Source organism: Melospiza georgiana, chromosome 5 (genome assembly GCF_028018845.1).
Source record: "Melospiza georgiana isolate bMelGeo1 chromosome 5, bMelGeo1.pri, whole genome shotgun sequence".
Classification (NCBI taxonomy): Eukaryota; Metazoa; Chordata; class Aves; order Passeriformes; family Passerellidae; genus Melospiza; species Melospiza georgiana.
In genome coordinates this window covers 30961571-30985912 of record NC_080434.1, presented here as the reverse complement: position 1 = coordinate 30985912, position 24342 = coordinate 30961571, and the positions used below count along the sequence as shown (strand labels likewise).

The 24342-nt window shown below is 39.3% G+C and overlaps 1 protein-coding gene across 1 annotated transcript in view; it reads left to right on the top strand.

Annotated features, from left to right (window-relative positions):
* Positions 1-23363, top strand: part of CDS1 (CDP-diacylglycerol synthase 1) — a 29089-nt gene extending 5726 nt beyond the window's left edge. The window contains exons 2-13 of the mRNA XM_058024986.1: positions 2386-2513; positions 5501-5597; positions 8770-8867; positions 9149-9288; positions 10837-10895; positions 13191-13273; positions 14730-14817; positions 15787-15855; positions 16778-16930; positions 17458-17577; positions 19357-19460; positions 20606-23363. Of these exons, the coding sequence (XP_057880969.1) occupies positions 2386-2513; positions 5501-5597; positions 8770-8867; positions 9149-9288; positions 10837-10895; positions 13191-13273; positions 14730-14817; positions 15787-15855; positions 16778-16930; positions 17458-17577; positions 19357-19460; positions 20606-20735 (1269 nt within the window). The 3' untranslated portion in view covers positions 20736-23363. The remainder of the gene's footprint in view (positions 1-2385; positions 2514-5500; positions 5598-8769; positions 8868-9148; positions 9289-10836; positions 10896-13190; positions 13274-14729; positions 14818-15786; positions 15856-16777; positions 16931-17457; positions 17578-19356; positions 19461-20605) is intronic.
* The last annotated feature ends 979 nt before the right edge of the window (positions 23364-24342 follow it).

Sequence of the window (24342 nt, the reverse complement as noted above, 5' to 3'; positions counted from 1 at the left end):
TTATTGCTGATAATGAGGTGCTTATAAGTAATAATTGTGTGTTTAAAGATCAGAAGGACAAAACTAAGTATGTTTTTGTTTGTTTGTTTGTTTAAACACAGTTGTTTTCTGCAACACCAAAGTGGAATAACAAAGTTTGGGGATATTCTTAGTTCTGAGTGCTTAGAAGAGAGAACATCTCTGCCATCTGCAAGCAGGGATTAATATTAAAGACGCTAAGTCATGGTGTTAGGGCCAGGATTACTGCCCGTCATCTGCGCAGTGAGTGGTGTCTGTAGCACTGCACAGACAGCTTGCTGCACTCCAGAGCAGGTCACAGGAGTTGAAATATGGCTTTTGGAGAGAGCTGGGATCCCCTCAGTTGCATCTATAGGTGGTTTCCTAGGCTATGGTGCAAAACTGTGAGAAACATCTCTGAATAGCAGGGTTGTGAGTGTGGTAATGTTTTATTTATTTATGTGCTTTTTCAGGTGTTCTACAGACTTTCTGAAGTCCCGACCAGAGCTTATTTGCTCTTATTACTTGTATTAATTTTAGGCAGAGTCTGCCTAATTATTCAGCTGTTGGGTTTCACAGTCTGGGGAAGCACTGATCACCTTTTTGAAAGAAGTAAATGGTGTAAAATTGACGATTTCATCTAGGGCATGTATGTAGTACACCAAGTGAATGAGAAAAACCCAGGCCTGACTTTAAAAAAGAGAGGACATACCTACCCACTTGGCTTGTGCATGTGCGCAGTGCAAGCACACTGTCTCAGGTTCTGAAAGGTCAAAAGCACAGTCTTAATGGGAAGGGTGGTGATTTTCCTCTGATCAGTGTCCCCGGGGAGGGTCTGAGGTTGGAGCCTGCTGCAGCACCCTGGTCAGCTCCTGACCCCCGGCCCCTCCGCCGCTGCCTCTGCCCAACCCCGGGGTGCGGGCTGGGCCCTTGCCTTTGGGCAACCAGCTTTGTGAAACTTTATTTTCTGCCTCGTGCTGTTTGCAGGGGCCAGGCACTGGGACTGAGCTTACACCGAGGTGCAGCCGCAGGGAAAAGGCCATGGATTATAAACAGAGTAACCACGCTGGGCTTGGGTGGGGTGACTGGGGGTGTAAGCACCTGAATTCTGTGCTGTCTTGTAGTGGGGATGAAAGAGAGGGTGTACCTCTGATGGCTTAGAAAAAGTGACAAAAATACTCAGAACAAGGGAAAAAAGTAATATTGTTATGGAAGAGTAGGAAAGAGAAGCAGAAGTTTCTAATTAATGGAAATAGAGGAGAATGGAAATAAGGAGAATGGAGAACTGAGATGAGGAAGTTGGAAAGAGAGGGAGATGGAGAGATAGCATATAGCAGTAGAAAAGAAAGTTTTAAAGCACAGTTACTTAACAGTCCCCAGAATGGCTAAGAGCTGATGAACTTGAGGCACCAGGGCAGGCTGGAAGCTGTTTGAGATTGTAAGAAGGTGAGGAGAGTCAGGGAGGTCAGGAGGAAGTTCAGGTCTCTAAAGAGCCAGACACTGAGCTAGAGATTGCTCTCTGTGTTACTGCTGTGCCAGGGCTGAGTGCAGATTTCCAGCTCCCTGGAGCTGTGGTGTTTGCAACTTTACAATGACTGAAGTCACCCTTTGTGTTGGCTTTAACTGAGGGAAAATTAGTTCCGACATTGTGCTCTGAGAGTCGGTAACAGTTTGTGCATTGACACCAAAATATGTAGCACCTGTTTTGCATTTGGGTTAGACACGCAGTCTGTCTAGATGATGTCTTCTCTAGCAGTCCTCAGCAAGCACTGAAGAAAGAATTACAGTGTTCTAGTCATACACAAAATTATTTTGAGTAATACTCTGTCTGTGGAACACTCTGTCACTTCACAGTTTGGTTTTGGATTGTTCTTTTCAAGCCTGAGGTTTCAATGTACCATGTATAAAACTGCCAGCAGCCTCTTCTTTGTATAAAGGGACTGTTTTTTCACACATTACATTTTCTATTGTTTCTTCTTAATGTGACATTTAACCTTCCCCTTGTTCCATAGAAGGGTAGTTTGAGATGTAGATGAGGGAATGTGTTAAAGGCTCGGGGATTTCTGGTGAACTCCAGTATTCTGTCAGCTGAAGTATTTCTGGAAACAAATATCCATGAAAAAGTAATGCCTAGAATGGGAAGTTTCTTGACTACAGCAGGTAATGTCACAACATCAAAGTACAGGCCTTCCTATAAACATTTACTGGCATACATTTGTATCCTACATCTACAGTTTCACTAGCACACCACTGTTGTCTTTGAGAAGGTAATGCAGATATTATTGGTTCCTAATGTTTTACTCAGAATACTGTTTTCTGACAAAATATCTGATAATCTTTAATTTTATATTGAGTTTTCTGATAGTTTTATTTTTCTTTTTGTGATAGGAAGTGGATTTGGAAGAAAGACTTCATGAGTTGGACCTTAGAGGTGATTCAGATATTCCTGATGTTCCTCCACCAACAGACAGCACTCCAGAAATCCTCAAGAAGGCTTTGTCAGGCTTATCTGCCAGGTAAAGTGAAAGAAAGATATCTCAAATTTAACAGCTGGTGGCTAAAAGTCTTACAGATTATGTTGGAGTTTTAAGTCTTACAAATTGTACTGGAGTTTTAAGTTTCATATGGTAGATGTGAAAATTTCAAGGATAAATTGTTGCTGGATATTATTGATTTATTTATACTTTGATAGTTCCTTCAGTAGACTATTTTTTGCATACACCTGTGTTTACCCATTGCATGCTTTTCTAAATGAGCACAATTTATATAAATATCTACTGAGTCTAAGCAGTTGCAATAACATGGCCTAAAGAATTTAAATTACAGAATTATTATTTTTGGAGGTTGTAATAAACTGATATCCTACCTCCAAGATTGAGAGGTGGATTGGTTTATGAATGAAAAGATGTGTAAATTCTCAACATAAGGTTTGCTAGATTCTTGTGACATTTCCACTTCTAAATAATTTACTGTACAGTTAAATACATCACAACTGATATGTCCATACTTTTTAAAGCAATACTTTTTTTTTTCTTGCTGTTTCTTTTCAAACTTAAGTTTCTACCTCCCTCTTCCCAGGATCTTGATGGCCATCAAATGTGAGGGGATGTGTATATGTACAGATAGACAGATAGTCGTGTGGATGTGCATATTCATGAAGGCTGTTGGATAAAGTTCCTTGTATAATTTTTATGCAGTCCCTTTACAACACCTGATCAGTCAAATGCTTAAGGGGCAAGCAAGTTGCATTATGGTTTTTTCACCGACGCAACAAAAGAGCATTCACGTGATAGATATAAAAAAACTACCTACTAAAATGAATATGGGTGTCATATTTATGTTATGCTCAATATAACAAATTAAGCAATATACAGTGTATATTTCAGAAGCAACTTCGGTCTTGCAAGAGTCAGAGAAGGATCTCTAATCCAGACTATAATTAAAACCTTCCAAATCCTTGTAATAAAACTGGTCTCCAGCAGATATCTCCAATAGCATTGTGAAATGAATTTTTTGCCTTGCTCTTTTTCTAATCTGTTGTCCATTTCTGTTATGTCCATGAGCTATAAGCAGATGTAATGCTTCAGGTTTTAAAAAGCCTGTTTCTAAACTGCAGCAACTGTGAGCAGAATGTGATATTCTCTGTTACCATCACACTGCAAGGACTGTCTGTTTCAGAGTTCTGTCATTGTGTTAAATGTGGCAGTCTTAGGTCTCCAAATCAGACTTGTTCCAAAGGGCATGGTGATACCTCAAAGCCTGCAACTAAGAGGTGCAGCTGACATGTTTCCTGTTTCATGGCTTGAAATTCTTTGAGTGTTTGCACCAAAGTGTAGAAAGGGTGCTTTGACTGAAAAATCAAATTCTTGGTGCTTTATGAATGCTGAAGTTGAAATTACCTGCCAGTTCAGTAGCCAGCAATCCCAGCAGAGTCATTGTTCATCATGTGCAATGTGGGTGGATTGCGCTGTAATTTTCAGAAATGTGGATACTCCTTGTATTTGACCTTTGAAAATAATGGTGTCTATAACTTTCTAGCAGAGAGTTAGGATACAAGAAACTTGCCAGGTGGCTTCCTAAATTCTGGGGCTTCTTGTCTTACCGAAGTTGTCTTTCCAGTGCTGTGCTTGCCAACACCCCCAAGGTAACATGTGGTATTTTAACATTACTCATAAAGGAAGCTGAATTCTTCTGGAGGAGGCTTGCTCACTATGGATATGCCACCAGGGCCAAGCTGCTACTGTGTATCCCACATCGTAGAGCATCATAAAACATGTTGTGATAAAGCCTCTTCTGCCTCTATTCTGATACTTAAGGCAAATCCAATTAGTAGCTGTAGCACCATTAACCTGTCAATGAGTCACATTCTAGAAAATCAAATTATTCAAGTTTACATTGGAACTGGAGTCTGATTCAAAACTAACACTGAACCAGGTGTATCTCCTGGTGAAGCAGTGAAACACAAGACTGATGCAAAGCAAAGCATTAGGAAGAATGTCTTCAGGCTATAGTAGGGGGCTTTGTGTTTAGCAGTAGCTTGTGATTAGTTGCTTCAGCGGACTTTTAGAGGAAACAGCCTCAAATTGTGCCAAAGGACATTTAGGTTGGGTGTTACAAAAATTTAATTTAGGAAAGAGGTTTGGAGTTAGGAGAGGTTTAATTTAGGAAAAAGGTCAAGCATTGGAACAAGCTGCCTGGGGATCTGGTGCAATCACCATCCCTGGAGGTATTTAAAAGATGTGTAGATGTGGCAGTCAGGGACATGATTTAGAAGTGGACTTGGCAGTGCTAGGCTAACAGTTGGACTCGATGATCTTAAATGTTTTTCCGGCTCAAATGATTCTATGACTCTGTAGTAACATAAATTTTTCTTCTGTTTTCCTTAGGTAGCCACTAGCAGCTGCCCAGATCTACAAGGTCAAAGAGTACAGCTAGTTTGACCCATCAACCCAAACTGCCACATATTCTCCTGTCCTGGTTCCAGTGCTCACAAGAGCATAGGGCTGCTTCCAATATATAACCCTCTACCTGGCAAAAGAGCTGCTTTGTTGTAGAAAGGAGGTTTTGTTCTGAGGTTCTGTTCTGTGTCTGTTACTCCTCAAAGAGTCATTTGCTTTTTGACTGGCAGCCTTTCTTTCATATGCCAGCCTTTGCATGGCTGGGCCCTCATCAGTCTTGCAGCTGATGTGATGCTTTTTGAGGGTCCTGATGTGTTTTCACAGCAGCTTCAATGTGGGGTTGTACCAATTCATTGCAAATGACATTTGGCAGGGTTGAGGCAGCACGCAGGAACAAGAAAGGTGTCCAGCTTTAATTTCTGTTACTGTGCATCCTGTTCAGTAGGATAGTTGTTTGATCCTGTGTTTCTTGCTATGCATTGATTAACACAAAAACTTCTGCTTTTCCCACTGTTTCTAATACAGTTTAATCTCTAGTTAGCAGAGGAAGTGGAATTCATTTTCATTTATAACTGCTTGCTGCTTTTTTTTTAATTTTTAAATAGGTGGAAAAATTGGTGGATTCGTGGAATTCTCTCCCTAGCTATGATTTCTGGATTTTTTCTGATTATATATCTGGGATCATTTATGCTGATGCTTCTGGTAAGTTTATTTAAATACATTCTTCTGTGCAAGAGTTATTTGATCTCTTCATCCATCGTGCCTGAGCTGAAAGGAAACTGCATGGACAATTCAGAGCAATTGTCTTTTATTTCTGTAAATGTAAATACTTCTGAAAAACACTTGAGGGATTAAAAACTGGACCTTACAGATTAGGGACTTCTTGGATGCTGTAATTTTTTTTCTTTAGGAATTAGAGTAGCTCCAAGAAGTTGAATTACTGTTGCCTTGCTTAACTACTATCATCCCTTTCATTAACTAGTTTGTATCACCTACTGTTGCATGTTGAAATTTGTTTGAAAAAGCAAACAAATAAAAATCAGACCAAAACCAATTCAGGGAAAACTCCAGATCAGCTAACAACAGAAAAAATCTAAAACCAAAAAATTAAGAGTCAGGTGCAATTTTGAGGCTAAGGAAAGCAGGCAGCCCTGGCCTCCTGTCTGCAACTGGCATGAAAGGCTTTCCTCAGCCATGCTTGTTTAATTCCATATTTCTCTATGAGGCTTCATTGTGGCCTTGCATTTATCTGTAAGTTGGAGTGAGATCCCTTTCTGAGGTACAGACAAAGTGCATTTTTAGGTCATGAAGTGAAATACTGATGAGGATAACAATAAAAAAAAAGTTATAATAATCTTCATACATGCTATATAGCAGGTCAGACTTTACTGCTTCTGTGCACCATTTTAATTGCTGGTATTTTTATGGAATGATGGTTTAACTATCTTTCCCAGTCTTAGAAAGGTACAGACAGGAATTTAGCTTTTAATATGCTGAAATTGATTTTTCTAGGTTACTGCTTAGATTTTTGACTCTAAGTTTCTTCAGTTATCAAAATTTTTAAACTTTTTTCTTGCCTCCTATGAGGCAATTTTAGTATTGTATTCCTAAATACAATTCCTAAAGGTTGGAAAATACCTTTAAAATAATTGAGTTGAACTGTTAACCCAGCATTGCCAAGTCCACCACCAAAACGTGTCTCCAAGTCCCCCATCTACACATCCTTTAAATATCTGCAGGGATGGCGACTCAACCACTGCCCTGGGCAGCATCTTGCCAGGCTTGACAGCCTTTGGGTGAAGAAATTTTTGTTGATATCCAATCTAAACCTCCGCTCCCATCTAAACTGAGGCCATTTTCTTTCACTTGTTACCTAGGAGAAGAGACCAAGCCCTGTCTCCCAGCTCAGGGGACGGGGTAACCAGCTCAACAGCTGGTCTTACCACTAAAGAGGCCAAGAACCTCAGCTTGTCCCTTGCTCTTTGTCACTGTGTTTCCTCCTGCAGCCAACAAAGGATGGAGCTTCTCCTTAGCCCTACTTTTGCTTCTGATGTCTAGAGATAGTTTTTATTGTCTTTTATGGCAGTAAGCAGATCAAGTTCTCATTGGGCTTTGGCCCTTCTATTTTTCTTCCTGCATAACCTCACAACATCCTTGTAGCCATTCTGAGTCACCTGCCCCTTCTTCCAAAGGTCATAAAATCCAGTGTCTTGAGGGACTGGAATGCTGCTTCATCAGCATTATGGTCTGCGTTACAGTTTCTACACCTGAATTAGTCTGGTTAATATTTCCTGTTTTCAGATGAATGACATAACAAACTACTAATTCATTGTCTCATTCATGGAAGATTTTCTTTTTAGTGTGTGAAGAAGCAACAAAAAAGGCCCTTTTAAAGTGCAGGTTGCTGTAAAAAGATTTTTTTCTCCCCACAATCTATCCTTTAATAGTCAGTTACATTTGAGAATTATAATTATGAACAAAAGGGGACTAATTAATTTGCAGGGTGATTTTGTGTATTCATGGTATACTGTGAGATTGCAATCATGGGTAAGCAGTTAAGACATGAACCAAAAAGTAATCACAGTTAGTAGAGAATTGTAATAGACCTCTTCTTTTGTGCCATAAAGCAAAAAGTCTGTCTTCTATTATAATGAGCTGGTAATTTAGTTGATATTTGAGACTACATAAAGAGGACAATAGAAGGAAAACCCAGTGTTGTTCATGAATTATTTAATTTGACTGGAATAAAATAGCTTGTATTTAAATAACAGTTGGTTTTAACATGACAACTGTTATTTAAATAACAAATCTCAGTACTGGGACTGAAAATGCCTGGAGACTTGTAGGAGGATTAATCCAGTGAGGTTTGGAGGACAAGACCTGAGCCTGCTCTACAGAGCTGGAATGTATGCTCTGCATTTGCTGCCTCCTTGGGTAACAGGCTCCCGTAGCTCGGACCCTGGTGCCCTGTTCCACCGTAAAGTGCAATCCTGTAATGTTGCTCTTGCCTGTAGCATTTCAGTTTTGTAAGGTTGGCCAGGCAGAAGAAAGAGCACAAGACAGGGGAGCTTCACCATGGACTTGCTGGGGCGGTGCAAGCTTTGAGTCCGCGCTCAGGCATTGAGCAAGGTGGAACGCGCTGAGGAGCGCCGGCGGTGAGGCCTGCTCGGAGCCCTGCGTGCCGGCACCTGCGGCATCACCCGGGCACTGAGTTTGGCAATTCCTTATGTCTGGTGATCCACTCGGAGTCTGAGGATTGGTCAGGCGTGGCAGAGTCCTTTGAGGCCCAAAGGCATGACAGGCCACACTGCCCGGCAATGCAGGCAAGCAGTGAGGTCAGCAAAACAAATGAAGGCCTGGGAGGGTGTGGCATTCAGACCTGGGTTAGATGAGCTTTGCCTCTAATCATAAAGGCTAATTACCCTTAATGAGATGCTTGCAAGTGAAAGACCAAGGTGTCCTGTGTTGCACAGCTAGTTTTTTCCATTGGGTAGAGAAAATATTTCTAGAATTAAATGTAAAGATAAAACTTAGCCAAAAGAAATAGGAGAGTTTTCTTTACAGGAAACACTTCTGACCTGCTGCTATCAAACTGCTTTAATGCAGAAAGGTCAGGAGCCTTCTCTTGTTTCACAAGTATATTCTTGAAGCTAGCCCAATGTGAGGGTTTTTTTTCCTTCATGTACAGTGTTTTGGAGATTTTTTTAAAGCTTTAAATGGAGCTTAGTTTTTCCTTGGATTTGATTTGAAGCTGTTTTCTGACTGGAATTTGACTTCAGAGTAATGTCTTCCTTAATGCAGGCTGCAGTGCTCCTTACTGCCTGTAAGAAACAACTGCGACATATTTAAAAAGTTTTTATTTCTCTTATTTTAGGTCTTAAGCATTCAAGTGAAGTGTTATCATGAAATCATTACTATCGGTTACAGAGTCTACCACTCGTATGATTTACCATGGTTTAGATCCCTCAGCTGGTGAGTAGCAAGCCAGAACATCAATGAGCCAGGATGTGATACTTAAATCATCTTCTTCCTCACCTGTTGTGGTGGAATGACAGCTTTGTGGGTCATGTGCAGACATAAAACTTGACATCTGTCTCTAATACAGAGTTTTGTAGTTGTGTTCCCCCTGTGAACTTGGACAAATCAGTTGGCATTTTATTATTTTTTTAACTTGTTTGTTTGTTTTGTTTTTAAGAATTGAATTTAATATAGATTATCTTATTAAAATAACTGTTAGATGTTGCATATTGCAGGTACTTTTTGCTCTGTGTGAACTACTTCTTCTATGGAGAGACTGTAGCTGATTACTTTGCTACATTTGTGCAAAGAAGAGAGCAGCTGCAATTCCTCATTCGTTACCACAGATTTATATCTTTTGCCCTCTATTTAACAGGTAAGTGCAGGAAATCACAAAAATGAAAGAACTTTGTGCTGCTTTTGCTCATTTAATTTTAAAATATTAATTATTCCCCATATTAATTAAAAATATTAATTATTCCCCATCATTATCCACTTCCAGTTTCTTTTTCCTCTTAATGCTTGAGGAAATGAGGTGTTTGCAGTTATATTTTTTCCTGTGAAAAGATGAGTACAAATTTTGCATTCACTGAAAAGAAGAAAACCTAAACAAGGGGATGATCTTGAGACAGTTGAGATAATAGTGCTCAAAATAGGTTGGCAAGCATTAATTTTGATTGCAGAAGACCTGATGCTATTTTGGCAGGCTGTAGAGATGACTTCTGTGTGTAATTGCTGTCCTGGGTTGATTCTTTACTGTGCGAGTGTTCTCCTAGGTCTCCAGTAATAGGATTTACTAATATATTTTTAAACTGATTAGTCAAAATGCCAGAGTCTTAATTTTGTCTGCAACATATTCAGATACTTTCCTCATGGAAAAATTTCCTCCCTGTCCAAAAAATCTTTTAAAAAGCCTTTTTTCTAGGAAGAAGAGACAGAAATTGGTATTTTTTTGGGTATTGCTTTGTGAACACGTAAATACATTTTTTCAGCAATGCAGTTTAGCATAAAATTAAATCAGCTGAAGACTCAGATTGGTTTAAGGGACAGGGGCTTGTTATGCTACAAGTATTTCCAAAGTGTACTGAGAAATCTGATCTTTGTGATGATCTATCAGTTTTTCTATTGTTTTTTTTTTTTCTTAAATCAAATAAAAATTCTGCTCAGTGCTTAGATCACAAACTTGAAACCAGCTTTGCAGGACTTGACCCTTTTCAGCTGGCCTTGGCTTGGGGAAACTAACTTAAATAATGCCTTGTGAGCTGGTGAGGGGAGACATGAGACAAGCTGAGCATGAGCAAAGAGAGGAGGCAGGGCATAGCAGAACCCCGTGGTGTTGGGATTGTGGGGTCACTTGGGGCAGTCCCCGGGGTTCAGGGTCTTTTGAGGGCCTGTGGTCCCCTGTTGGTGCAGGAGGTTACCATAGGAGAGGAGGAGCGCTCAATTAGCCACCCAGAAAATTCTCTTTGGTCAGCTGAATTCTCCAACACCTGTGCTTCACACCTGCATCGCCTGCTGTCATATGCCTGTTTGGGGGAAAGGGGCAAGCTGGTCTTTTCCTTTCATTTACTTTTGTTAAGTATTCAAAACTAGTTTGTTGACCTGGCTTTTGAGTGGTTTTTAAAAGTGATGATCTCCTTTGCTAAAAATTGATGTCCACAATAGGACCTGGTATGTGCCTAGAGGGTTGTTCTTTACTGATGGTTTACTATGGATGTTCTTTACTGATGTTAGCTAAATCTGTGTCAACTAAATCATAGTCTTGTATGAGAATAACTCTATATGTACTTTTGACTGAATATAAGCCAACACTTCTAGCAGCAGAGGGATTAAAAACTACTTCAAAGGAAGAGGATTACTGGTATATCACAGTTCAGTGTCATTAAATATAAGATGTACAAACTGCACTTGCTTTGTTTTACAGGATTCTGCATGTTTGTTTTGAGTTTAGTGAAGAAACATTATCGTCTGCAGTTTTACATGGTGTGTATTACCCACTTTGCTGTGCTCATTCACATTCCAAACGCCACTGGAAACAGTCATGTCTGTATGCTCATAAAATAGTTCAGAAGAGTGGCATGGAAAATGTGCTTAAATTGAGAGTTACATGAAATCAAGTCATGCTGTACTGTATCTGTTCACCTTCCAAATGATGATGATTATTATTATATCCCAGGATGTGGCCTCTCAGTCAGTACAAGCTGTCCTTGGTGAGGCCTTGTGCAAGTCAAACATGATATGTTTCCCTTTGTGATAGGCTGATATGAAAGAGCTTCCTGGAGAAGGGAGGTGCATCTCCCTGCCAGGTCTGAAGCCAAACAGTTCAGCATTGTGTGGAAAGTGATTATTGGGATTCAAGTTTGCTTTTTAGAGGCCCCACTGAAGTACCATGAAGGGTCTTGATCTTAATGCCTGTGTGAAATATTTATTCCATGACATTTCACAGCTGTTCTGGTCTTTTGCTCTGCAGTGTCTCAATAGATCATTGATGAATTAAAAGAAACCAGCATTCTCATCTCTCATATTTGTCCACCTAATAATCAGCATAGTAGCCAAGCAACAACATGAACCTTTTTCTTATATGTATCTTATACGCTGAAAATTAATTCTGTAACATTACAGGTTAAAACCAAAGCAAACACCCAAAACACCCCACTGACAACACCCCAACTCCCACATCTATGTAGGAATGATTAGAAATCACAGTGAAACAGCAGTGCAGTACAGCTCCTGTCTTGAAAGAACTTGAGCAATCGGGGCATTGCACAATTTAAAGATTTCCTAAAGCTCTGGTAATGCAGTTAACCCTTCTGTTTCTGCACTGCTTTAGGTAGCACTTTACCACTGAGGATTCCCACTTCTAGACCAGGGCTTAACTGAGCCTTTTAATAACATGTAAAAAGATCTTTTACTCAAAATAATAGATCCTGTTTGTAAGAGAGTTTACCTGACAGTGAGATGCAGCTTTTCTAGTCTTTCTCTTCTAATCTGCAAAAAAAACCAACCAAAAGGCCTCCTCATTTTCAGATTGGCACAACCTAAATATATTCACTGGCCATTATTTTTTTCCTTTTTCATCTGCTGGAAAGAAGGTGAAAATGTGTAATGTCAGTCATGTGACTTGGTGTCTACCCAGAAAACATTAAAATGTGCCTACCCAGGAATTGCAACAAAACAAAGTGAAGCCATATATCTACTGTGTGGCAACAGAGTTTTTAGGAAGAAAAGGAGAATCCATCCCATCCCTGGAAGTGTCCAAAGCCAGGTTGGATAGGGCCTTGAGTAACCTGGTGTTGTGGAAGGTGTCCCTGCCTGTAGTGAGGGGGTTGGACCTATGTGATCCAAACTGCTCCATGATTCTAGTAGAGCCAGCATTTGGGTTTAGGTGGTGTTCCAATGTCACTGTACAAATGCTAAAAACTCTGCTGCAGAGCAGTGTTAATTAACCAGCTGGTAATCCTTTCAGAAACCTTTTGTCATTTCTTGTACCCTCCCCACTCCGCCCTCTAAGGCCTCTTGAGTTGTCTTACCTGGAAGCAGAGCCTGGCTGCCGTAGGTAAACACATGATAAGAGAATTAAAGAAGTAGGACATTTTGAGTGTAAACAGCCCAGACATTTAGAGTGCCTAAGTTTGGTGTATCATGAGAAAACTGCCAGTTCTTGATTTAAAAGCATTTGGAAAATAAAATCTGTTGCAGAATCTTTACTGGTAACCTGTTTGGAAACCACTTTATTGTACACGGGCTCTACAGATTAAACACCAAGTGCATACAGTAGTACTGAACTAAATGATTGTTTAAATGACCATGCCCTTAAAAACAAACACTTCATTTTTGCTAATCCTGAGAATTTTCATGTTTCATAAGTTATGAGACATCCACATCTGTGTAACAGTACTCTTTCATGAGTAGTTCATTGCCATTTTATTGTTACAGTTCTAACATGCTTGTTATATGTATATACAGAATATCACATTGCTTAAACTTCTTTGCTGCTTTCATGCTGGAGGTGTATGTCTTATTAAATCAGGTGTTAAAACAGCATGTTGAAAAATTCTGGGTGGAGGTAAGTGATGAAGAGACCTGCTGAAGTTTTAGAACTTGCCTAAGAAAGCCAGCTCACTTGTGATATACTGTATGCACTCATCTCTTGCATTATCACTAGGACTGGTCTTCCCACGGAGCTCCTCAGTAGCTCCTGTAGCTGATGTGCCAGGGTTTATGGAGGTCTATGGGTCGGTGTTCTCACTAACTGTTGTGTTGTTGCATTGTTAACAGTTCGCATGGACTCATGTCACTTTGCTGATCACTGTAACTCAATCTCATCTTGTCATCCAAAATCTCTTTGAAGGCATGATCTGGTAAGGGGACAGTAACAAACTGATTTGTACCTCTATTGCATTGGAAGGTTGGTTCTTTTGCATAGATCTGGTTAGGGAATAATTGTGGGAACAGTTAAGCAGGATGAATTATAGGAGCATTAACGTCTAATTGGAAGGGGAATCTGAGAATTGGGAGTGGAGTAAAGCATACAGGAGAGGAAGCAGAAACCTCTTTATCTAGATTGACAGACACAAGTCTGATAGTTTTGAACAATCACTTCATTTACTTGCAGGGAATAGGATTGATTGCATGCTAGGTCAAATAGTTTCCACAGCATTTTGCTGAACAAATGAATATCCAGCAATTCTTTTGCAATTACTTTGGAGCTTCAAGTTGCTCAGAGCTATTGAAGTTGGACCATTTAATTTGAAATCTCTCATCTGGCTGTGTTCCCTGCAGCCTGTCCTGTTCAAATAAATTCCGAGTACTTAAAATACTTTAAGAGTTTTAATCTTGGTTATGATTGGGCAACATTTGTGCCTCATTTTCAGTAATACATTAAATTTTGGCAATGCAGTTAAACTTGATTATGTAAAGCCACTCCTCAGAGAGCGGGTGTGTTTTCCTCCCCCTCTCTTCTTCAGGGACAGGGTAAATTTCAAGTTGAGAAAGAAAGAAGAAGCAGGAAGATGGTTTGTGTTCTTCCAAGGACATAATGCTGTACGTTCTCCTCTTCCTGATATATGTACATCTGGGGAGATTATTTTAGACAAGACATATTTACAGTTAGAAAGAAAGCCCAAAGCCTTTGACAAAGTTTCTATATACAAATACTTTTCATAGTGATTATGTTCATGTGTCAAAAACTGAACCTAGTTCCTTTGCTAGCCAAATATTTCTTATTGCCACTCTTGCTGGACAATTCAGCAGGAGATGAAAAAATCTGACTTTTAGCTTATTAATACATCCCTGCTTTGAAAAGGGGAAAAGAAAAGAGAGCTTTATAGGCTTGAATAACAACTTCAGATGCAGTCTGCATGCAAAGAACATTTTAAAAGCTGCTCCAAACTTACAAAGGGAAAAAATAAAGGGTAACTATATATTTTTTAAATTTAGCTGCCATTTAAACTTTTTGAGTAATTTGCTTGTTTTGATGTTACAAAAACATTAACATGTTGATTTCTTCTTACCTGTGGTACCAGTCTTTAAGCCTGACAGGAAAAAGCCAGCCTGTTCATGTTTTAAGCTCATGCATCAAAATAACACTTTAACTTGAACTAACATGAATCTGTTATAATGTAGTTTGGCTGAAGACTAAAACCAGTATAGCTGAGTGTGGTGCTCATGGGGAGCAAGGCAAACACATTATGAAACATAATTCCTTCTAAATACCACATAAAAATTTCTCAGAAAGAAATTTGGCTCTTTCCATTTTTGTCCAGTGTTTAGGTTCAGGCAGTTTTTCTCTGTGAAACTTTTAATGTCTTTCTCTAGGTTTCTGGTTCCAATTTCAAGCGTTATCTGTAATGACATTACTGCTTATATTTTTGGATTCTTCTTTGGCAGAACTCCATTAATTAAGGTAGGTGCTTAGGCATTTCCTTGCTAACAAGCTTTTACAATTTATAGCAATTTTGTTACTTGTTCAAAAACATGTTAATGGAAAAAAATAGTTTACACTGTACTACATGATTCACAGCTTTGCTAAAAAAGCTCAAACTGACTATCCTGTTCCTGAAAGTTTGAATATGGGAAACTGGGATTAATGTGAATATGATATTGGTGTTACAGGATAATGCATTTTGAGCCTATTGCATCATCATTTATAATTGCATTCTTTTTGGATTTCAGATGCATGTTTGGCTGCATACCTACTGCACAGTAACTTTTTTAAAATAAGCCACTAAGTTATATATACCTGCTCCTCTTGTTGACTGAGAAGGGCTCAAGCATTAATCTTCGTATTCTGGTAGAATATGCAAGACCCCACAGAAAGCCATGAATTATTTTCATGAGGTTGCCATGCTAACTTTTGGCGATTTAGTTGGTTCTGATACTAAAATGCTCTTAAATTGAAAATGTGATAGAATTTGGTAACAGCTTGTCACACTGGTCTCTCTGGTTATTTGCTGTACTGGTTGTCCAGTCTCTGTGCAGAGAGCTGGTGTCTCCTGAGGAGCATCCCCAGCACTGGGTCTCCAACAGAGCTGAGGTGTGCTCCTGCAGGTCTCCCAGTCTTCTGCATAAAGGGGGTTCAGCTGCTTAACCTGGGTCAGCAGCAGCCACAGATGGGGTGGGATGGGAGCTCTCCCTTCCCTCAAATTGGCCACTGGCACCAGACAAAGTTGGTTGGTTGGCTTTTCCACACCTTGCCTGGAATGGGTCATGACCGTACTCTTCTCAGTAGCTGCAGCTGCTGACATTCAGTATTTCACAGAAACCTTTGAAAAACAAAGCAGGAAGTTAATTTTCACAAACAACATCAAGAAATACAGTAAAAAAAGGTGCAATGATTTAACTGATGGACTAACACTATCTCTTTTGTGCCTAGCTGTCTCCCAAGAAGACCTGGGAGGGGTTCATTGGAGGCTTCTTTTCCACTGTTGTATTTGGATTTATTGTGAGTAAGCACTCTTAGAACCAAAGAATGGTCATGTTTGGAAGGGACCTTTAAGATCATCTCTTTACAATCCCCCTGTCAAGGACAGGAACACCTTCCACTACCCTAGATTGCTCAGAGCCCATATAAACTGGTCTTGAACATTTCCAGGCACATGGGAATTTCTTTGTATAGAATCAGACTTCATATTTTTACTTGAAATATCCAAATTTATAACTAATTTTATCTCAAACTCCTGAAAGCCTCAGGGTTAGGATGTTTTTTTGCCTAGAGAATTCTGCCAATTCATTACTAGCTGCAAAGGATAGGCAAGGTTTTAACCTCTACTGAAGAGATCATATGGACCAATTTCTGGCATTTCTGTTACAGTATCTGGAATAATTTTATCTATTAGTTGCATCCCCATTTTGAAATTGAAGTTTACCAGTAGCATTATTTATGCTTTGTGAAGTAGTCCCTCTGTGTTACATGCTTTATAATGCTATTTCTCCTGGAAAGCAATTTACTCTAATGACATGCACAGATGGTAATACCATCAGAAATAACTGTTGTGATAAGTAATTTGTCACCAAGGTCAGCAGAACTCATAATAGCCAAACTTAGTAGAGGAAATATTCAAGTTTCAATGGACAAGTGAACTGCAAAAAAATTATGAGTGGATGACATTTTTGGATTTTTTAATACAGAAGATAGAAATCTGAGAGATAGAAAAAGGAAAATAATTTGGGAAATCATCACTAAGCTCATGGAACATCTGCCTTGTTGAGGCACTCTAGTTAAGTCAGGCTGATTTTTCTCCATTCGGTGTCTCTTATTAGAAAGATTTTTATTACCCTGAGCTTGTGCTGATAAAGCCATTTACTGTGGGGTTTTTGAGTGTAATAACAAATGCCTAATTCAGGTGTTCTTGTTTGCTTTTCAGTTTTCCTATTTTTTGGCTCAACATCAGTACTTTGTCTGCCCTGTGGAATACAACAGTGAAACCAACAGATTTGTGACAGAGTGTGAACCTTCAGAGCTCTTCCAAATGAAGAAGTACTCTGTGCCGCCATTGCTTCAGGCTGTGTTGGGATGGGTAAGGGAAAAAACAGGCTTTGGTTAAAATTGAAATCCTGCTTAAATGGGTTTCCAAATAATTTTAGAAGGATATCTGAATGCTGGGAAAGCTTAACCTTAAGAACTGGGTCGATACCATGAGCCCCTCCCTTGCTCCTACAGGGGATGTGGTCACCTGAGGGAACCTGCCCGTGCTCCTGAGGCCTGTGCTCTCTTTGTGCTGCACAGGGATGCCACTGAGGCATTTTGCAAACTTATTTTTGAAGAGCAACCTTCGAATTTTCTGTGGGAAGTGGACAAGGGCTTGTTATGGCTGGAAATAGTGGCAAGCTGAAGTAAGCCTGTAGTGTGTAGCTGCTGTTAGGATTGGAGTTTTACTCTCTTCCCCACACAGAATCCTGGATGTTAGTTCCATTACTTCCGTGCTGTGTGAAAAAGCACTACCAGCATTGGTTATATGTAATGTACTCTCTGACCCTTTAAATATGTAAGCTAAAGAGGCCTACAATCAAACATATTGAAACATGTTAATTATTTTTCTTGTAGGAAACGGTGAATATGTACCCATTTCAGTTGCACAGCTTTGCACTGTCAACATTTGCCTCATTAATTGGGCCATTTGGAGGATTCTTTGCCAGTGGATTTAAAAGAGCTTTTAAAATCAAGGTATGTAATGAATCCTATAAGCCTCTAAATTGTCTTTTGTTTTTCTCTTTGGATTAGATAAATTGGTGGGTTAGGGATTTTTTTAAATCCTTCATTACAATTGTATTTCTACTGAGTTGCAACAATGTTTTGGCTGGTTTTTAGTATCAGAAGCAGGACTTAGTTTTATCAGGTGTGTGTGTGTGATATTCTTCAAACTTTGCATAGTCAGCATGTGACTTCAATGCTGGAAATCTAAGAATAATTTGGTTACATAATTTGGACAATAATTATTCTTCCAAATCATGTTGCAGAAGTGGTTTAGAGAAGCAAGATGTGAGATATTTTACTTGACATGAAGGGCAATCTGTAGACACCTCAAAAGTGCTGACAGTGGTTTACCCTTCAGATTTTGGCTGGCTGGTTTTTACAGGTGGCATTGGTGTCACAGGCAGATGCTGGTGTGTCAGGCTCACCAGACCATGAGATGTTTGGCTGCCTTTGCCAAACATCTGCCTTGTAACAGGAGCGTGTACTGGCAAATTGTGTGACCTGCTACCCTCTGTTTATTGCAAGGTGTGCGCTGTCGCTTGTGGCAATGCTGTCCTTGGCTGGTATTAAATGGCAGCAGGAGTATGGCAAGAGGGCAGCCCCAAATTTCTCCCGACCTTCTTTATGTCTTGGTAGGACTGCTGTAATTCTTACCCTGTTGCTTGTTGTTCATGTTGTTGTTCCGTATGTCCACCAAGCTGGTGTGTGCTTTGCACAGAATTGTGTAAACCTCTCTGTTTGTGCTGAACTCCTGTACATATGCTTGTACTTACCCCTCTTTCTCATGCTGGTCCCAGCAGCTTGCCCAGCACTTTGCTGGCCACAGCACTCTCATTCCTGTACAGCCACATAGCAAAAGACTTTGTGTGAAGAAGGAATTCGGGGTGAAAAAAATGCTGCTGAAAAGCAGCACTTATTCTTAAAGTTATAAGTTAAAAAGTAGATTCCTTTTAATACTTCTGGGCCCCAAAGTGATGACTTGAGGACTGACAGAAGTCAGGGATGTTGTGGAATTGCTGCTGAAGGCAGTGCCCTCAATGCCTGCTCTTCATTGGGCAGAACTAGTTTAACTTGCTGGCAGTCATCCCACATGACTAAGGTCAAGGTTTTCACTCAGAGAGGACACGAGTGAATGTGGCTGACAGAAAGGATGTCTGAAGGTATTTTTATTGATAAACCTGTTCTATAGATGAGCTAGGTAACACAAAGGTAGTGTATCAAGCTTTGTTTGCATCAGAAATTTTTTTTTCAGTAGTGATAATTTTTTCACAGTGTGTTTTTTGATTCTGTTAGATGAATTTATATTGTTTGCACATATTATGGTTTTTAACTATGGTAGATGATAAAGCAAAAAAGGTCTTAAAGAAGAGAATTAGATTCTGCAGAGGCAAGAAACAACAGCCAGCAGCTTAAGAGGTTTGCTACAAAACAAAGTGTATATAGGCACACAATTGTTCTCAGTACTGGCATACCTGCACCTGACCTACTACTGTCCTCTTGTGCAAAACTGTGGACAAATTGCTGCTTCTCTCCTTTTTCTCCTCACCCCTTGGCTTGCCTTTGCAGTTAAAAACTCCTTTAGCAAAGGAGCCTCTTGCTAACTTTTGGCTCCAGGCAGTGAAACCATGGCTTACTTGCAGCCCTAATGTGCTGCTGCCAAGAGATAACATCATTGGTGTGTTTCATGGGAACCACTGACCATCTTTTTTTTTTTTTTTCTTTCCCCTTCTTGTCCTTCACACCCAAAAGGATTTTGCAGACACAATCCCTGGGCACGGTGGGATAATGGATCGCTTTGATTGTCAGTACTTGATGGCCACTTTTGTTCATGTCTACATCACCAGTTTCATAAGGTATGGACTTTTTACAATATTAATTACTGAAACATGCACAGGAGCTGTGCCATAATGAATGCATAGGAGTTATGTTAGCATAGCAGAGATTGCAGGTTGCTAAATAGGATTTATCCAGTCACTTCAAATACAGGACTCTTAAGAAAACAGTGTCCCTACCTAGGGACATTCTGTCAGGTTCAAACTATGCCTGAATATTTCTGTGACTTCTATTGAAGGTAATAATGTGTACCTGAAATACAAGAAAGTTTTGTGTAGCAGCCTAGCAGAAGTTTTACTAGAATTTACTGATTACAGAAAGGTGTAGGATGGGATTTCAGGCAGGAGGGTTGTGCAGCATCTGCTTTCCCTGTGTGGTTCCTAAAGAGCTTGTAGATTGAGAGACTGCAGTTCTTCCCATGAGTTTCAGTATTTCTCAGTTGCTTGGCTTTGGATTTTCTGTTTCAGATGAAAATGCTATAGTTAAAGAAAGGAGACAACTTCCTAAAATATTGCTCATCTTTCCTGAACCACACCAGTTTTCAAGATGAAATCACGGGAATCACAATTCTCTTATAACAGACATTTTAGTTTCTGAGGCAGAGGTGGTTCAAGGGGCCAAATCAAGACATGCTCTTAGTTTTGTAAATGCATATGGCTAAATAATTACTAGATACCTAATCAGCAACAGATTCTTTGCCTTATATTTGGTTCATCTTAGAAGTAGATTGTAAATGGCTAGCTAAAAATGTGGCTGATATTTAGAAAAGCTTGGTTTAATTTGCAGTTTTCTTTACTGACTTGGCCAATTTCCCATTTATTTCAGTAGTACATAGCTTATCTGGCAGACAACAGAAACTAAATAAGGATGTGCTAATAAAAAAATTTATTACAGTGATAAAAGACGAATCAAGGAATCTTATTTGTCATAAGACTTCTTAATATCCCCATTGGACAGCAAATAGAAATGCTTTTAGTTTCTGTTTATATTTAGCTAAGAGTATGCTTTGCCAGTAATGCTGGCCCATGCATCCTGAGGAGACAGATTGGGAGAAATTTGTAACTTGGTGCCCTCAATACAGGGAAGGCATTGGTTGGGCAGCAAGAGGAAATCTAAAAGGCTCATTAGAGCTGTGGTCACAAAACAAATTTTTTTTCATTGACAGGGGTCCAAATCCCAGCAAATTACTGAAACAGCTGTTGATACTTCAGCCTGAACAACAATTAAGTGTGTATAAAACCCTGAAATCTCACCTCGTTGAAAAAGGGATCTTGCAGCCATCTCTAAGAGGGTAGTTTGTCAAAACAGGACTAGAAGAAAACTCCATCTACCAGAAGCCTGTGGAAAAACACTGCAAAAGTGCACATAAATAATGGCTAAAGGAAGAGTAGTATGTAGTCTGGAAAAGGTGAATGTTTCCTGAAATGAATGTGAATGCTATGACTTCCTACTAGGACACTAAAGATTTCTTCTTCCTAAAATAATTCAAATGCTTACAGAGTAATGGTACACATGCTGTGCATTTTAGTTCCTGAGATGGATGGCGGCAGTCGTTCTTCAGCACCCAGCCTACTAGTCTTTGTATTTAAGAAAAAAAAATATGAAATTCACTGTAAGTTTTTAATTAATTATTTAAAGCTGTATATCTTAGCAATACCTTTTTGGTCTCCAATGTTTAATGAAGTGTAAACATGTCAGGAAGGCAGTAACTTCTGTATAGGCTGATGCTGAAATTACTATTGGCCAGAAAACACTTGTTAGCCTGGTCAAAGAAGTAGTTCAAGCCTGCTCTATCAGACTACCTGTATTTACTTAGTTGTTATGAAGATTAAACTTAGCTCTGTTTTTAATTTAACAGCTTTCTTATGAAACCATTTCATGCTTTCAAGAGAAAAATACATTTATGGAAATACAGCTGGGCATTGAAATACAGTTGGGTAGTTCGGGCTGTGAAGCTGCTTTTTTTGTTGTTGTTGCTAACATTACACATCATAAACAAGTGTGTACCTCCAGGAGTAGAGATTACCTGAGAAAACAGAATTCTCCAGCCCAATAAACAGATCAGGGAGAATCTGAAGCTGAAGTCCCTAGTTTCCATGGCCAGGTCGGTGTCTGAAGACAGAAATTCAAGCCTTATTCCTTGTGCCTCCTAACTGCTTTGTAGAACCGGGGTATTTCCTTCTTTTTAAAAGCACTTTGAGGTCCTGACTAACAAGTGAGGTTTAAGTGGTGTGTATCAGTGTGTTACTCAGTGAGGGCAGAAACTTTTATCTCATGAATGTGCACAGTGCAAGACAGGATGCGTGGTTCTTCTGCTGTGTATCTTTATTTATTAAGAAGATCCTCAAGCAAGCTTGGGTAACTACAAAGGGGTTTGAATGGAGAATTTTTATAAAAAGCAACTATTCTGTAGACTTAGTGGGATGTATGAGGAGAATTAATGCTCCATTATTATAAATCGTAGTAGTTTTACAACTTTTTTCATCATGTAACATGTCTTGATGCAAATAAAAATATGAACTTTTTTTGAAATCACAAAAATTACTGCTGTACAAACAGAAAGCACAAATGCCAATTTTGTCTTCATATACTGTAAATTGATACAATTTCATTTTTCCAACTAACTGTAAATAAGTTTCTCCACATACCAATGCCATATCTATGTGTGTGTATATAAATTATTAAAAGATGTATGTATATATACTAAAGATTAAAATTTAAATGGTTGGTGCTACTTGAGGATATGATTGTGGAGAAAATTTGGGTGTATCAGTAAAATTCAAACTGCTTTTTATTGAACACCACGTAGCTGAGACCACCGTGCACTCTGTTTTGCACTTGAGCTTGTACAGCTTGTGTATGGAAAGGCAGCCCCTTGTAGATTCAACAAAATCCAGGTCTGAAGTAACTCCTGTTCATGTCAAGTATTGACAGACTCAAATTATGTCTGACTTGGAGATTGCAGTACTGTATTGAAGGAACACTCCAGGAGATGAAAAACATCACCTGCTGCTTGTCCATCAGTGGCTCTGTGACTTGGCTTATTAGTTGGAGGGGACTGAAGTTCAGCCCACACTCCAGGTAGAGCACAACCTGAGGTTAAAAGGTAGCACAGCTACCTTTGGAAAGATGATTTAAAAAGAAGGGAAGAAAAAAATGTGAAGGAAACCAAAGTAGAATGTCTTCAAAACTAGCTTTTAGATGAGGCTTTGGTTATGTATGGGACTCTGGTATATGTTATGATAAAATGCAGCCATACTGGAACTAGTATATCTTTATCCTGGGTATTAAAAAAAATCTAAATATTTTAAAAATATAGAGAGAATATATATGTAAAAGGGTAATTGTTACTTCAGAAACTTGAAATTTTTAGTGTAATTTTATAGCATGTACAATAAGGAAGTTAAAATATATTTTAGTATTTAATACAACAGAGCATATGAAATTAATTGCTGTCAATGTGCACAATAGAAAATTCAACACTGCAATTCTGCTTTTCAATGTTAAAATGAAGATGGGATCACCTGTGAACTCACTCATCAATTTTCTAGGTAGAGTAATAGCTTCCTTCTGGTTTAGGCTTGGTATGACTGAGCAGGATCTGTCTCTGTGAAGTGACTTCCATGCTTGGTTACTATAAAGAGAATTTACCACACTGGCTACTTCTGTTAGTTCAAGCATTGCAACATGATCAACAGGGAAGTTAACTTTGTACATCAGTGATTCCTTTCACTTGCACTTTTGTCCCAAGTGGCTATAATTACCTGCTGAGCAAAAAAGAAAAATGTATATTCTGTAAATATTGTAAATGGTATGAGCATTTAATGTCTGTTTTAGTTTGACTGTTTCAATCTTTCATTGAAGCAGGTCTGTAAAAAAAAATAAAATTGGGACAGAAGTCCTCCTGTCTTTTATTTCCTCTAGCATGTATAGTGGGTGGAGTTTTCTTAACAAGAATTTATATTCCTTTGATTCCTTACATTTATGTTCTTAATAGAAAGTCTGCTTTTAATTTCCAACCTTTTGCCCCTCTGGGCTTCAGACTATCCATGTCTGTTGCTGAAAATTGTACAATGTGCCTCGTGTCCAAAGATATGCAAGCTTGTCATCTTTTCCTGAAGGTGCTCACTCCAACAATACTGATATAGGCCTATCACAATTCACCATTTGTGGTGCTGAAGGGGTGGCAGCTGGCAGCTACCTCTCCCTGCTTTCCTGTTCTTTCCTTTTTAAGTCTTGGATTTGAGGCCCTTCACCTCCTGCAGCCTCAAACAAGCCAGGTAAAAAATGCATCTTTATTTCTGAATTACACAGAGTGTAACATCTGTTAAACACTGACTCTCAGCCAATTGGGTGTGTGGTGTGCACCTCCTTGGATTTTAGGAAACTTGTGGAGAAGCACAGAGCTTTCCTGTGGTCCACATCTGCTTCCTAATGGTCTTCTGAGGGAAGGAAGGGGAAAATTAGCAGTGAGTTTTCTCCTGCTAAACAGGTAACATTTGGGACTCACACAGAGTCCTTTTGTCCAGCTGGTACTACTACCTAAGTTGCAATTTCCCTTTCTCTTGCAAGTAGTTTCCCAATTATAAAATGGATATTCAGTTCCTTGTTCAGCAATTTCAAATTGCATGAACTTAAGCATGAGTCCTGTATATGACAGGATGCCAGAAACAGGTGGGAATGTGTCGCCCATAAACACATACCCAGTTTAGGTCAGAAAATACCCTCAACATGATTGAGTCTAGCCATTAGCCCAGCACTCCAAGTCCTCCATGAATGTACAGCTGAGTACTACAGACACTGGGATTTATTCATTGCATACATACTGCACCCTGCCCTCTCAATTCTGATGCTTGCTCTTTGGTGAATACAGGGACATATTTTGATCCCTCAAGGAACAGG